General features: G+C 40.7%; 1 protein-coding gene across 5 annotated transcripts in view; it reads left to right on the top strand.

Moving 5' to 3' along the window:
* The first annotated feature begins 2,802 nt into the window (after positions 1-2,802).
* The window catches only part of fli1 (Fli-1 proto-oncogene, ETS transcription factor), a 134,484-nt gene continuing 120,499 nt past the window's right edge, over positions 2,803-16,787 (top strand). The window contains exons 1-2 of one of the 5 annotated variants that reach the window (XM_034168004.1): positions 2,803-2,951; positions 4,867-4,978. In XM_034168004.1, coding sequence (XP_034023895.1) covers positions 4,913-4,978 — 66 coding nt within the window. In that variant the 5' untranslated portion in view covers positions 2,803-2,951; positions 4,867-4,912. Of the gene's footprint in view, positions 2,952-4,866; positions 4,979-10,101; positions 10,269-10,342; positions 10,430-16,787 lie in introns of those variants that run through there. The other 4 variants (XM_034168003.1, XM_034168005.1, XM_034168007.1 and 1 more) reach the window with 4 other exon arrangements.

Raw genomic sequence — 16,787 nt, 5'->3', positions numbered from 1 at the left:
CTGCTCCTTTGCATCAAAAGAAGCCAACTGAAGTGGTTCTGAGCTTTGGTGAGGATGACTCCTTCTCCATTGGGAGATCTTCCAGACACCTCCACCTTGGAGGAAGCACTGTGGAAGACCCAGGATATCTCAGACCTAGCATGGAAACACTTCAAGATCCCCAAGGAAAAGTAAGAGGACTTAGGATATGGAAGTGTGGGATGAGCTGATTAGTCTGCTGTCACTATGACCCAGACCTGGACAAGCGGCAGAAAATGACTGACTGAATTAATGAATGCATATTATGTTAAAATTTCAAAAAAATATGTCTTTTAAACTTACAGTGAAAAACAACTTTATGTGATTTAAATGTAATAAAAAATCTCAAACTCAAAATAGTAGAATGAGCATAGGAATGGAATATATGACTATAACAGAAATGACTATAACAGAAATAAATCAACACCTTTACAGCCAGTTTTGTATGTCTTAGGCATTATTTACATCACGTATTAAGAATTACAAACAGTGTGGTACATATGGTAAACCTTTCTGAATGAGGCAGGTCTCAAAAACTGAGCAATGCAAGGAGGAGACTACTGGCCATCAGGTCAAGTCTTGGGAACATGCACTGGTGTGTCGCAGTGCCACATACAAAATACCACAAACCCACCTTGGATCCTGGATGGCAACCACACAGGCAGGCCACTGATCCATCCCCATCTCTTGAAAGTACCTATCTGCTCCTCCTGCAGTCAGGTGAAATGCGGGCATCCACTCAGCCCTCTGCAGCACTGGTGTCCTCAACACTCACACCCCTCTGTGCTGGATCATGCACAGAGAAACATGTCACATGGACAAACTGTTGTAACGTTCCCACACAATGCAAGTGATTGTTCTCACATATGTCTCCCTAAGTAACCCTTTGTTTGACACAATGTATAAATGATGACTCCACATTCGTAAGAAGTTCTGATGGTTCCAATTTTGACATTCGGATTACATCAAATGTTGCTTGTCTTCAAACATATGTTTGTTTCAACATGAGTACAGGCATTATAGTAATTACACGTTTCTTTTTGGAACATAACAGTTGCTGTTCAAAAGTGCGACAACTTCTGCTCTTTCCTGAGGAAGGCAACACAGCAGGCACATGAATGCCATTTTGATAAAACGGATGTTGGGATTTCCGTCCATTGTTTCATACTGGGAACACAATAATCAGGGTTGTTGTTCTTAATCATTGCATTAGGAAATGGTGCAACAAACAGAAGGTCCAGTCAGTGATAAAAGCTGACCTTTTTTAACATACGACCTCCACAGAATTTTTATTTTTTTAAGTGTTATTATTTATTTTTTCATGCAAAGGAAACTACTTAGGATTCTTGTGAATGTGCCAGAAAACATTGTGACTTGTACTTGGCCATCATTTCACGATCTCAATTTACTGTATAGTTAAACATGCAATATTTAGCAAAACATTGTAGTTTTTTAAGATGATCATTTAACTGCAATACAAAACCACGTGATTTCTGTTTAAATAAGAGCTCTTATCTTTGGTCGTCGTCTCTTGTAGGTTCTTGGTGGGTTTTTGTAGCACTTTGCTTGCTTTGCGTGAAATGGCAACCTTGATGGGGCTATAAACTGCTATGGTTGGTCGATTTTCCTCACCATGAATTGCCCCACATCCTTTGGGAGACTCAGGTTTGACGATGAGGGCAAAGTGAAGGAAATGAAGTTAGTGAAGTGAGTGGGGTCAACTGAGCAGGAAAGACAAGCCCACTGCAGGGGAACTTGCTGTTGTATTCCACAGGGGAATGTCACCATAATAAATGTGATGTAAACATGTGAATCTGTTTGTGATTACTTATTTTCAAAAAAAATTTTGTCCTTAGCCCAGAAATATATATATATATATATATATATATATATATATATATATATATATATATATATATATATATATATATATATATCCTTAAGGGTCCTTAGGTTATGATGTAACAAATGACAATTGATATTTTGCAGCATTTAAGGTTGTAAGTATAAAATACTTGTTTTGATTGTATCTGTGTTGCTACTGTTAAGTACATATGTAGATAATTTGGATTTTTTTAAAACAATGGTAAGTTTTTCTTTGCTCTTGTTTTCTATTGTACTGTGTAAAGGTGTGTAACTTAAGATCTATTTTGAAAAAAATACTTCACTTTTCACTATAAAGTCTGCTATATGTCAATTAATGGGCAAATATTTGGTCATTAATTTTCGTTACACAGCCTGCTACCAATATTGTGTTGTACCTCTTGAAATATTTATTTTGTTTGCTCCTCCCCGGCTACACTTTGAACTGAAACGTTATATATTATTATAAATTATTTATTTTATTGCAGAGTTCTTATTGTTAAATCTGTCAGTTATGCGGTCTAACACATAAAAACCTGCTTATAAAAAAAACGTATCTGCTTTAGAGAATCCGCAGTAAAATTTACAGGTGGATTTTCTTTGAAGTAAAAAAGAAATATTTCTGCATTAAATTTGGACATATAAGGTTTTTTTTTGTTTGTTTGTTTTTTTGTTTTTTGTTTTGTCCCCTTACACTGTTCTTCGGGAAGTGAAAGTAAGCTCACCGCTTTAATTCCGACGAAAACTCTTTTTTGCGCATTCTTTGCGCACTTTTCCTCCGCCGCAGTGTTTGCAAAGCGAATTTATGGCGCTCTTTCTCTCTTATTTCACGGATCGCTGGACTCGCGCGCAGCGAGGGGAGGATTTCTCCGCGTGCTCATTGGTCGCGCGCGTCTCTCTCTCATCTCAGAAACATTTTCATTCATCCAGCAGCGCTCGTGCTCGCTCCTTTCAAAATAACTGTCATCCCCTGTGGAAACGGCTTTGCCTGGACGGGACTAATTATTTACAAAATTGGAGGAGGGGTAATTAAAACAGGAAACATCAAAGGGCCGACGCGGTCACGACAGGTGAGCGCGAGACGTTTCTGTTACAGTTTGGTGAATTTTTTGCGCTTATTTTTTCCGCAGCCGTTCACCCACAACTAACATGTTTGAAACCTCGTATACAACTTTATATTAAACAGCAGCGACGGTATAATTGTTTATTTTATCGGTGTTTTGCTTTTAAGTCTTGTTTTCTTCGTGCTCTCGCTCTGAAAGGGAGTCTAGACTTTAAGGTGAGGAAAAAAAAATGAATTAGCTGAAATCAGTTGGCTCTCGTTTATGATGGATAACAGCAAGGTAAGATGCTTAAAATGTAACACTAGAGGGTTTTCGGCCCCCGGGGCTGTCTCGGAGGAAGGTTCACGTCGTTACTCACTCGTCCTCCTCCGTCTAATTGGCTGCAGATGCGGTGCCTTGTGTGCGCATTTTACCGCTTAGAAACTGGATGTATTCGGAGAACTTTATGAGGCGAGTCCTGCGTGGAGCAGAGAGGTCCACAGGAAAAACAAACAACAACAACAACAACAAAAAAAAAACATGTTTCATAATCGTGCCACGTTTAAAACATAAACCTGACAGAGGTGATTGCGCCTCCGCAGAATCCTGAAATTTCGCTGTTGCACAGAAAAAAAGAAAACCCAGTGTTAAATGACCTGTGGCAGAGTTCATTTTCACATTTTAATTTAAACAAGTTGTTATAACTGCACAATTTTCAGTTTACTCAACACTTTGCAAACATGCAACACTGCCTGAGTTCTGATTATTAACTCCCAGCGGTGTAATATTCAATACTATAAAAAAGTACTTCAACACTGCTTTGTTTTAGAGAACTTTAATCTCACAGCATTCTGGTTCTCAACTCAACTTCTCAACGTTACACGGTTAAAATTATACATTTCAGATAGAGAAAGATCTTCAGATCATTTCTTTAAATACCCCCAAAGTCTGATAGGATCAATTAACTCCAGTGCTTTGCGCGGTTCAGCACTGGGGGGGCTAGTGTTAAAAACACTTTAAGAGTTAAAAATCACCTCTCAAAAGTTTGACTCCAAATTTGTGACTCACAAAATTTTTTTCTGTGTGTAAAAGACATCATGACAGCTCTTGATGTCAACTTGTCAACTTGTCAACTTGTGACTGGATGCATTTAGTTGTTCAAAACAACATTTGCACACATTATTATTTCTGGAGAAAACACAGAGTTTTAACGAACAAACAAAAAAAGTTATTTAATTCTAACTAGATTCAAAACATTAGGTGAAATGATAAATGTGTAAATCTTGTGAAGTGCTCACGCTGCTCATTGCAACCAGTGCCTTTTTAATAATTGCACAGGGAGGGACGGGCTAAACACACCCGTCCTCTAAGTGCCCTTTCACCCGAGACTTTGTAAGCTGCACTTATTAAAGCGAAAAGTGTTTCAATATGTGGTAAGTTTCTGGGGAAAACCTGATGGGGGTTGGGATGGGGCCCTCTTCTAGCTACCAAGCTCCTATTAGGCGACTTGCAGTAATTCATCTATGTTAGCCTATGTGATCCACCAGCTGGTGTTGTTAATGACATCAAATAATTAAAACAATAATATGACTGACCACCGAGGCTTATATGAATGAATGATGGCATTATGTGTGCAGTCAAACATGCAGGAGGCCATTAAATCAGTCTGAGTGGGCCTTTTTTAGGTGGAAGTGGTAACCCAAGTGTGCCCTCTGTGGAGGTTCACCAAACCTGCGGTACAGAATGCATGCTGTGAAACTTACTGTCATGTCAGGAGTCAGTGATGTGAGAAATATGTGCTTTTCGGACTGTCTGCAGCATGAAGCCAACAAGTGGAAATGCTGGCACAATTTGCCATACAATTTGGTAGCAGTGGTAGTAGTAATAATAATAATAATAATAATAATAATAATAATAATAATAATCTCTGTTATTCTCTTAGGGCTCATTGGACACTGAGCACTCCTGGGTCGACCTGTCAAGTAGACATGTTTCAAACTGTCCCTGACACGTCGTCTTACGTCAAGGTAAGACACCACCGTCTCTTCAATCAGGTAATGCTGAAGGCAGACACTCAGGACCTTTCAATGGCAATAAGTATGCATGTTAAAGAACATGACATCATGTCACGTTACAATCAAACATGTTTAAAATGCTGTCCCCCAAAAATATTAATGTGTGTTCAGTGATAAAATAAATGGAAAACAAAATGGGCCATCAGAAATAGACACTGTATTATTATTATTATTATTATTATTATTATTAAAGGTGTCGTATTGTGGTGAAAATTTGTATTGTCTTTTAGAGTTACATATGACTGGAGTTTCATATTCAGCTTCCCGTAATTCTGTTTCTGCGCATGCAAAATTTCTCATGATCAGAGCTAAATTTAGATCTCAGTTTAGACTTCTGTGACACATGTTACGGATGCCCATATTTGGACGTGTACTTGCTCTGTTCAATGAGCCATTCTGTGCTCTGTCTAAAAAGAGGGGGTGTGGCCAGTATTCCCTTTCCATTCAAAGCAACAGGCACAGAAGCAGGCCATTTCTTGGAGCCAAAAAACTGTTTGTTGTTGTTGTGTTTTGTTTTACAATGCATTACCTCAGGCTTAATGTTTTTTTGTTTTGTTTTGTTTTGTTTTTATAAACAATCTTGCTATTTCTTTTGGAGACACCCAGTGATTCTATATTAATTTGCTACAAAATGACCACATTAAATGATTTGTTAAATTCAACATCTCAGTCCAGTTTAGACTGCAAAGTTGTCTTTTTGGTTGCCTGCGTGTTTACACAGTGGGAAATCTCTTGCAGAAATGTGGCTCTGTCGTGGTCTGTCTGAGGTGTCAAGTTCAATTTTGTGTTTGCAGCCCTAAAGCACCGTTTAGTCTCATTATTAGTATGTTTGACGTCATGAATCTCTCTCTCTCTCTGTCTCTCTCTCTCTGTCTTTCTCTCTTTCCCTCTCTCTCTCTCTCCCCCCCCCCTCCCCCTCTCTTTCTTTCTCTGTCTGTCCTGACAGTATAAATAAAGCAAACAGCGCACATCTGGTTTTTACATTTTTAAAAACTGCAACGCCTCACATGGTGCAGCATGCATCTGTGTCACTGGAACCATTAGATGCTTGTTTTTGATATAAAAGTGCATAATGTTGAGTTCAAAGTGCACGTTCCACACGGTGTTGTCAGTGACTTTAGCACGCACCCATCATACAAAAATGTGCCAAGTGTAATGGCATGGCTTGTGTCTCATTAAAACTGTGCCTCTATGAAATGGCAAACTGGTAATATCTTCATAATCAAGGTATTTTTTAACGGTGACTTGTTAATGTATTGAAGATTTTTTTCCTCTCTCTTTGAACAAGGGCCCTTTTCATTCGGTTGCAGCGTTTGTGCCACTGCAGAGAGTGCATTTCAGACCTAAGAACAATTCCTGATTTGTTGCATGAGACTTTGGGTGTTTATAAAGAAAATATTATTTGAAATGAGTCTTTGTACTTCTGCACAAGATCAGTGAAGGAGGAAAAAAGGGAATAAACATAAATTTTCAAAGTAACTTGCTTGTAGATTCTTCTTTCTTCATTGTTGGTGTTGATTAAAGTAGCATTCACTCTTCCTCAGACATTCACTCACATTCATAGTGATATTGGTCACAATGTGGCACTCCTCAAAACAAAATAAAAAAAAAAAAAAGGAAAGGGAAGAAAGTCCTCTACATGCCTATAGCATTTGGTTTTGTTTGGGTAAAGTCAGGCGAGACTGGAACACTCTAATAAAAATAAATCTCAAATTAATTTCGGCCTAGCATGAGGGGCCAGACAGTTTGTGCTTATGTGCAGCAGACTTCACTTTTTGGCTTCAGTATTTTGACTTTTTTTTTTTTTTGCCTGAGAGAAGGAATGATCAGCTCTGCAATCTAATCAGCAGCAGCCTTAATAGGCCTACAGATATTTTCAGATATGTAACTGAGGGCCACATGTGGGTGAGGATGGGAAAGAAAATCTTAAAAATGACACCGTCTTCATTTCAGAAACTATGCTGTAAAATCTAGTTTATTATAAAGCAAAAAATTAAATTAAAATAAAATAAAAACCACTTGGTTGGGGAAATTCAGATTCCATATTGTGTTAAGCTTTAACACAATATATTATACAATTATACAATTTAATAACGCTCGGTGTTATTAAAGATTTGTTTGGGAGCTAACCGGCTGTGTGGATCTTTACTTAATTTTTTAAGCTTTAACACAACCTACTCAGCAAATTGTTTAAAAATTTGCTGGAAACATGCAAGACATGTTTTTTTTTCCTTCATTCTATTGAACTTTAAATTAAAACAACAAATATACATGTAGCACTGTGGAAAAAAAACAACATAAAGCAAAGACTGTGCAAATATTAAATAAATTGTTCTTAATATCAAATAATTCACAAAGGTGCTTGAAGATAGCAGTCAAATAAATATATTTTGTGATTACTTGTCCTTAAAACTGAATTATTTTGGGCATAAACATATCACTCAATGATTAATGTATTACTTTCCCTTTTTGGGTGTGTCTGGATGGGCAAAATAATCATGTTTTTGCTAATCTGAAAAAGGTGTGTTCCTTTATAAAACATTACCTTTTCTTTAATAAAATGTGTCAGATTGTCACCAACATGTTTTTAAACTAACATTTAGAGATTTGAAATTTGCACAGTAGTAAATAAATTATATACAGTGACATTTAATCTGCATTACAATAATTCCTGGAGAAGGGACGTGCCTAACAATTGTCAGGCTGCTGCACATAAACTCAGTATATAGTGTCCGCCCACCTCTGGCTGGTTGCCTCAGTGGAGAGACAGAGGAGCTACTGGCTTGTGGTGCATAAGGAAGAAATGTCTGGCTGTCTAGATCCAGCGTCAAGCCAGATGTTCTGTGGTTCACTGTGTAAACCGACTTGCATCTGTTTATTGGCCTTCCAAAATGTTTGTTACCACTGTATTCATTATGGCGGTAGGTCCTAGATCCCCAGTCCTCCTGATACACTCTGTGACTGGGGTGGTTAAGAATGTTTCATTTTTGGCAGCAAGCAATAATATATGAGAAAACACCAAGGAAATATGAAGACTTGTTTCATGTGATGCATGAGAAAAAGTGGAATTAGCTGAAAGTGTCATTCGAAAAGCACTGTTTCAGTTTGCAGTCATGTTCGTGAGGCTGTGTTTCAATTGTATTAGTTGGACGCTGGAGTGTAGGAGGATTTTATCCACGGATACTGATGTCCCAGAACAAATAAAACATATACAAAATTGTGCTTAATTTTAGACTGTTTAGCGTACTTGTCTCTGCCCTCATCAGTCATGTTGAGTGTGCTATTTTTGAGCCACTTATTGTTGTGACAATACATCATTGCACTTAAAATGTACTTTAATATATTTTAGGCATTTTCTGACATTTTACAGTACACTGAGAGGATTAGATTCTTGAAATCCCATTCTAAATCACTGACATGCGGTCACAGTTTAAGCACCTCTTTAATTTGCCACTTCGTCACTGCTTTGTGACAGTAAAATCAGTATATTAAAATCTCAGACACCGGAATGTAAGAACTGAAGCAGTCACGAAAGAGTTAAACAAGGTGTCTCCCTTAATTACACCAGCCTGAACTGGCCTCAGGCAGGAGAGGCCTTGACCCTTAGCAGGATCCAGATGTGGTGGTCCCAAGGGTGTGTGGGGGGATCAGCCTCAGCAGACCCCTGAATCCAGAGCAGACAGGCTGGGCCCTGCTTTGGTGCAGTCTGTGTTTGTCCAACACTGAAGAAAAAAGTTTGCATGCCAGATATATCTGAGTCACTAAAGACTTATTTAAGATACGCATCAAAAACTCTTAATTGCAGAGAAGTTTACACTGAAAAAAAAAACTTTTATTCACATTTTTGCAGTTAAATGTTGGGTTTTTCTCTTCACAGAATTAAAAATGTTCTTTCAACACTCATCTTTTGTGACCAAATATAGCTTGATTTGTTTGATACCTCTGTGACATATGTCACAAAAGTTCATACGTGTTCTCTAATTCTTAGTAACAGGCACAGGAATGGGTCACTAATAGAGACCCCATGTTGTATTTTTAATGACACATCATCTCAGTGTCTGCCGATATTAGCTTTTTGAAATGGTCTATAATATTATCTATTTAATTTATTGTCTTAATACTGATCAAATTATTAATATTGATGCTCTTCCAAATGAGCTTGGGGAACAAATCAAACTGTAAGCGGTGGAAGTCTTTCATTCCTTTTCCATCAAAAGTATTAAAAGCAATAATTATTCAAAAGTAGATGAAGGATTTTGTCTTTTTTTTCTTACCCTCATGTCATCCAGTCTGGCTCTATGTCTGCCATCTGCACTGAAGTTGTGATTTAAGTTGACGAGGGCAATTTGGGAGACTATAATGGGAGAAAAAAATAGCTGTGGGGCTTATTTTCCCCTCCTTAGTGGGAACAAATCAACATTATTATTATTATTATTATTATTATTATTATTATTATTATTATTATTATTATTATTATTAATAGTGCAGATGTGGGCTGTTTTGGTGTGATGTGGTCCATGCAAACTGTGTTTCATTCATTGGGTGCTGAGCTGAGCAGCAGACGCACACGTGTAGCGCAGACAGACTGCGGTGCGGTCAGGAGCCGAATACTTGGGTTTTATTGATGGTGTCTCAGGAAAACTTCACACAGACTTGTTTTGTTGTGTGTTTAAGACGGGGTTCCTGCCATATTCGGGGTTAGAGCAGCTCTAATGTCATCAATGTTTGTGAGAGGCTTTTTTTATTCATCATTTTTACGTCCACTTCGATGTGAAAAATCACATAACACAAGGATGTGCCAGATGTAAGTGTGGGAGTAAAACACTGTATCTTAGAGGCTTATTACCCTGATTACAGACAATAACTATATGCCAAAAAAACAACTGTGAAAGCGAAACACGAGCAGTGTTGCACAGCAGCATGGCTGTGCGCGGAGCAGGCAGCCATCCTGTAAATATTTCCGAGGAGGAAAAAAAAAAAAAAACATAAGAGCGCAGCGAACACTCAATTGTTTTCACCGCTTATCTCTGTGGGACAGTATCCTGCTTTTTTGAAGGCAGGGCTTTCGGGTGACACACAGCTTCCTTTTGAACAACGGTGACTTCACTTCCCAAGTTTAGAGGTTAGAGGAAAGAAAAAAGCCAATCCGACAAAAGTGTCTCTTTCTCTCCGCCACATACCGGGGGCTGGAATGAATTCAGGAGCGTGTCATGTTTGGAATATTGTCGGGGTCCGCTGAAAATTGCGCAAAATGGACGGAACTATTAAGGTAAGGGTGGAGAACGGGGTGTATGAGTTTGTGGGAGACAGGATTTTCTGAGTTGCGCCTCCTTTTTTTCAAAGCAATGGCTTGAAATGCTCCTCTGTGTGTCTGTGAGGTGGACCTCCAATCTGACGGCGATGAGCGGCTTTTTTCTCTCGTTCTGAGCGGTAAAGCCTTCTTTTTCATCTTTATTTCAGTTTTCTTTGAGCATTTTTTGGATAATTAAAGCGGAAGAAAATGGATGAATGGATGGATAATTCGGTTTGAAGGCAGAGTGGATTTTTATGTCTGCGTGGAGAGGGAGTAGCGCACAATTACGCACGTCTAGACAGGCGCAAAAAAGCGCTTTGTTTTTTTTAAGGACAATAATCTCTACATGTTGCATTTCTTCAAATAATCTTCGAGTTCAACGGTTTAGTTTGGCCAGTTTAGGACTGAGCAACAGCTACGACTGGACGAACCGCTGGATGGACCGCTGGATTTGTGTCGAGCTGCGCAACAGCGGTGTGGCACGTCGCCCGGGTCGGTCCTCGTTAGATCCACGTCGTGAGTGAATAGAAGGAAGAAAGAAAGAAAAAAAAAAGCAAAACTGTGATCACTGTTGTTTTCACACAGGACAGATCGCGTTTCTTTTCTGGTGGTGTGAATTCATGTAACGGCTTCTGTGCGCTTTGAGTTTTGCCTGTCATTTGGTAACTCCACGCGGTAACTGCCGGGTTTGCAACACTTTAAACCGCAAAGCTTCACAATGATACCTTGGCTAGGTCTCTGTATAGTTGCACAACGATTTGAAATGGTACGTTGGTAGACGAGAGTGCTGGTCTATATTAACTTTGGCCACTGGCCCCCGACTGTTAAATTCCAGATGCTGCAGCCACCAGATGTTGAGTTAAGTCCCCGATCGTGAGTTCAGCCCGCGTCCTCTCTGGCAAACAAGTGTATAAACCGGCAAGAATGCAACGTCCGCATTGGCTGTTGTTCCTAAAAAAGTAAAGGGAACTTGTTATCTTTTGAAAATTTTAAGTGGTGAGTTTGTGGCGGCTGGGTGTGGTGTGAGCTGCAAGAATGTAAACGCTGGTCACCCCCCCCCCCCTTCCCCCCCAAAAAAGTCAGACTCCTTATAGGCACTTTAAACTGCGTGATTGCTTTGATATGAAGGCTGCATGTCATGTTGGACATGGATGTGCCTGAATGGCTTCTTGGAACAAAGCTGCGACAATCACAGCGAAGTCCTTGGCTGCTGGCTGCATTCAGAGCTCACTAAAAGAAAGGAAGGGCTCTCAAGCAACGAGATCTTCCTGTTCTGCACAATCTTTTCCTGACAGCTTTCCTTTTCCTGATGAAACAAAAGAGAGGAATGTGCCCCCCTGGGTGGCTCCTGCTAGATGACTGCGTGTAAACGCCAAACAGGCACACGTGTAGTCTGGATGTGGAGCTCGTGGATACATTCAGCCCGCTCCAGACGCGTCGTGACGCATTTGGAGATTCGGTTGGTGGGTGGCTCCCAGCAGGTGTCACACTCACACAATACTTTCTGCCCTTAACTGAGCATCTGAAAGATGATTTATTTGATGTTTTTGTTAGTATAGCAGGGAGGTATTTAACATAAATACAATTAATGTTTCAAGTGTTTATTTTTTTAATATAATCTGAGTAGTGATTATCTTTATAAACACACACTGGCTTTAGGATACGTCCATCTTAACTGTTTAAATCTGTCAAACATTTCAGAGATTATCTGTGACCATGGGTGGATTAAGGGTTTGCGTGAGCTAAAAATCTTTGGGCCGCAAGTCCACTGCTGCCTTGAAGATCACAATTTAAAATGTGTTCAGAATTAACCAACCAAGTAACTGCACATTAACCAAATAATATATAATAAGATATCCAAACTTATTTAACAACAATCATAGCAAAATAACTAAAAAATATTTCATATAGTGAAATAAAAAAATACAGACAGAAAATGTTCACATGACAGATACGACCACATTGATGAATTTACAGTAAATCATCCCTTTTACAGACTTTTTAAAAAAAGTCCACAGGTGGAATCATGAACATTTCAAAGTCACTGAATATGTTTTGGTCTTAATTTGCATCCATCATTAAAACATATACACAGTATTGTACTGTATAGCAGCAAAAACTGAGTGTGCAAGAAACAGAGTCGTGAGAAAAGCCACCAAGAAACCCATGACAACACGGAAGGAGTTAGAGGTTTGTGTGTCTGTGAATGGAGAAACTGTGATCATGCAGCTCATGTTTGTTGCATCATTAGTCACATATATACACATATTCGATCAGTTATTTATTGTTTTTTATTATTCTGTACGAGGGTAGGCTGAAAAGTTCTAAGGCTCACTATAATGCAGTTAATGCATTACTCCTTCATGGGGAGCCTTAGAACTTTTCAGCCTACCCTCATATTTATTGAAGCCAGGCCAGTCTCATGGCAGTCCATGGTGGCATTACGAAAAGTACATTAATCTATGGGTTCCTGACAGGGGCACGAAAATGGTGTTTTTTGTCACGGGGCCACAATTTCAATTCTTGACAGGACACGAAATGTGGGGTGACGGGGGGGGGGGGTGCTTTTCATGAGGAGGGCATGAAAAAAAAACGTGAGACTGGGCAGGGCAGTTCCTGATGGCATTATGAATAGTCATCTATGGGTTCGTGATACCATCATGAAAATGGGCACTTTTTATGATGGGGACACAAATTTGTGAGGAGGGCACAAAATGTGGGGTGACGGGGGTGGATCTTGGGGGGGGGTTATGATTAGGGTTAGAGAAAAGGGGAGGATTATAAATAGTAAAATAAAAAAAAACACGAAAATGGGGGCTCTTTTTAGACTTCTGTGACATAGGTCACAGAAGAGAATTGAAAAATGGTGTCAAGGCACATTGCATTGAGGATGAACAGGTGTAATTTGATTGGACACAAAAAGAGAGCAATGGCTAGCAAAGCACTATTGCTGTGGACCACAAAAAAATTGAGCTTAATTAAGAGAAAGTGGGCAAAAATAACCTGAATTAATCATGAAAACAGCAAGGTATTTCGATAGATACTTAAAGGTGGCAAACCTGCAGTACACTGAGAAAATTTATCAGCACAGAGTGATCCAGTGATCTTGACTCAACCCAATTTCATGACGAAAATGCAGCATTTTTTGTTACGGAATCACAAAATGCGGGATGACGTGAGGGTCTGTGGGGGTTAGGTTATGGTTAGGGGAAGGGGTAGAATTAGAAAGAGTAAAATAAAAATAACTGCATCACAAAAATACAACTCATTTTGTGATGGGAGCATGAAACAAAAGCATGAGACTGGCTGTCTTGACTTGCTTCCAAGTGTTACATTTTTCTAAGTTTTGTCTTACCTTTTGTGTGGTGTTATTGCCTATACATTTGAAGTGTCAGCCAGTTGAGCAAAAAAAAAAAAAAATAAAAAAAAATCATGACCAGTCATGACCACACTCGAACATTTTATACGCTGGTTTGCCTGAAAAATAAGCAGAATTTATGAGAGAGACATACAGTAGCAATGTCGCAAGCTAGTGAGCCATTCAGCTCGTTGTACACAGCTGAATCCTGTGATATTTATGAACAGCCAACAGTCATTACATGTATGCAGTGTGCTGGGCATCCCTCACAAAACTTGTGTCAAGTCAGCATATACATCCATATTGGGTCTGCTGTGGCAACCCCAAATGAAAAAGGGAGAACCAGTTGTTAACAGTTACGTTTTTTGATAAGAAGTTAACTTTGTAAAAATACCTTGAGTGAATGAACGTACAGTGCATCCGGAAAGTATTCACAGTGCTTCACTTTTGCTGCATTTTGTTATAGCCTAATTTCAAAATGGATGAAATAATTTTTTTCCTCAAAATTCTACTCACAATACCCCATAATGACAACATGAAAAAAGTTTTTTTTTTAATTTTGCAAATTTATTAAAAAACAAACAAAAACCCCTAAGAAATCACGTGTACATAAGTATTCACACCCTTTGCTCAATAATTTATTGATGCACCTTTGGCAGCAATTACAGCCTCAAGTGTTCACATTAAATTTTGCTGAGTAAAATTTACTCTGCTGGGATAACATTTGATCCAAGTCTAAATACAGTAAAAAACACTCTATTGTAGAGTGAAACCAGCTCTCCCGCTGTCGCCGATCGAACGGTCCCCCCTGCCCTGCCTCCACTGCACATGCATCATTTCAGAGCTCAGACAATCTGTGGATGGATTAATGGGATTTGTTGTGTGGGCCGCCAGAAGAGGAGGTACTGCTGGCCCACCACCAGAGGGCGCCCTGTCTGAAGTGCGGGCTTCAGGCACGAGAGGGCGCCGCCGCCACGGACACAGCCGGGGGTGACAGCTGTCACTCATTATCTCATGACAGCTGTCACCCATCTACACTTCATCATTCCACTCCATGAAAACCGGACGTCATCTCCACCTCGTTGCCGAGATACCATCTACCTGTGAAGGTAATATCTTCAGCCAGAATCTAATTGTGTCTTAGTCTGAATTCATTTTGCAGCTGCTTTCCTGTGGAGTGCCTTATCAGTGAGGTTGGCGTAATCAGCGACGGCTTCGCTTCACACCCCAACCAGATAAGTGTTAAGACAGGAGCTGCATGAGTGAGTGTGAGAGGTGGAGGTGGATTCTCCACCTTTGTTGTTACTGGGTGTGCACGCACCCACATCTTATTGTTTTTGCTCCTCGCCAGCAGTACCAGAGCCGACATTTGGAGACGGTGGCCACCTGGGGACTCGAGACTTGGCGGCTCCAGTATTCTCCAGGTTCGGTGGCGGAGGAAATCGTGTGGTTCCGGTTCTTCTCAGGACAGACGTCTTCTATCCTCGAGTCTGCCCACACATCACCTTTGTGGATTGACTGTTTTCACAAATTCTGTAATCTGCTGTGTTTTGGTTGTGCTCTTTCACAACAGTAAATTGTTCATATTCGACTCTTTCATTGTCCGTTCATTTACACCCCCTGTTGTGGGTCCGTGTCACTACACTTTCCCAACAGGATATCTCGGCCAGCGTCGTGGATCCCGAGGGGCGTCACCCATCTGTTGAACAGCCAATGGAAGAGCAGGGTGCACAGGCGTCTGCAGGAGGCGTGATTGGTGAGTTGCAGCAAATCCCCACCGCCTTTACCGCTCGGTTGGATCTGATGACCGAGCAAAACGTCATCCTTAATCGCAGGATGGAGGCTCTCACCGCACAGGTGGAAGCACGCGCTCAGGGTGCTGCTGCAGCTCCTCCTCCTGCCGACCCAGTGCAGAATATAGACGTTCCACTGGTCATTCAATGACCCCCCCCACCATCCCCTGAAGCATACATAAGTCCCCCAGAGCCGTACGGAGGTTGTGTGGAGACGTGCGCGGACTTTCTTATGCAGTGTTCGCTCGTCTTTGCACAACGTCCCGTAATGTACGCGTCTGGCGCCAGTAAGGTGGCTTATGTAATTAACTTGCTTCGTGGTGAGGCACGCGCTTGGGCTATGGCGCTTTGGGAGCAAAATTCACGGCTCCTTACCACTTATACTGGGTTTGTGAGGGAGTTCAAAATGGTTTTTGATCACCCTAACAGAGGAGAGACTGCTTCAACAGTGCTGCTGTCAATGAGACAGGGGCGCCGGAGCGCAGCCGAATATGCAGTCGACTTCCGCATCGCGGCTGCAAGGTCCGGCTGGAATAACGTTGCGCTCCGCGCCACCTTCATAAACAGACTGTCGTCGGTCCTGAAGGAGCAACTGGTAGCTAAGGAAGAACCGCGGGATTTAGATGGGCTTATTGATCTCGTTATACGGTTAGACAATCAATCAATCAATTTTATTTATATAGCGCCAAATCACAACAAACAGTTGCCCCAAGGCGCTTCATATTGTAAGGCAAGGCCATACAATAATTACGTAAAAACCCCAACGGTCAAAACGACCCCCTGTGAGCAAGCACTTGGCGACAGTGGGAAGGAAAAACTCCCTTTTAACAGGAAGAAACCTCCAGCAGAACCAGGCTCAGGGAGGGGCAGTCTTCTGCTGGGACTGGTTGGGGCTGAGGGAGAGAACCAGGAAAAAGACATGCTGTGGAGCGGAGCAGAGATCAATCACTAATGATTAAATGCAGAGTGGTGCATACAGAGCAAAAAGAGAAAGAAACACTCAGTGCATCATGGGAACCCCCCAGCAGTCTACGTCTATAGCAGCACAACTAAGGGATGGCTCAGGGTCACCTGATCCAGCCCTAACTATAAGCTTTAGCAAAAAGGAAAGTTTTAAGCCTAATCTTAAAAGTAGAGAGGGTGTCTGTCTCCCTGATCTGAATTGGGAGCTGGTTCCACAGGAGAGGAGCCTGAAAGCTGAAGGCTCTGCCTCCCATTCTACTCTTACAAACCCTAGGAACTACAAGTAAGCCTGCAGACTGAAAGCGAAGCACTCTATTGGGGTGATATGGTATTATGAGGTCCCTAAGATAAGATGGGACCTGATTATTCAAAACCTTATAA

Source organism: Thalassophryne amazonica, chromosome 4, assembly GCF_902500255.1.
Source record: "Thalassophryne amazonica chromosome 4, fThaAma1.1, whole genome shotgun sequence".
Lineage (NCBI taxonomy): Eukaryota > Metazoa > Chordata > Actinopteri > Batrachoidiformes > Batrachoididae > Thalassophryne > Thalassophryne amazonica.
This window is presented reverse-complemented; position numbering and strand designations above follow the sequence as displayed.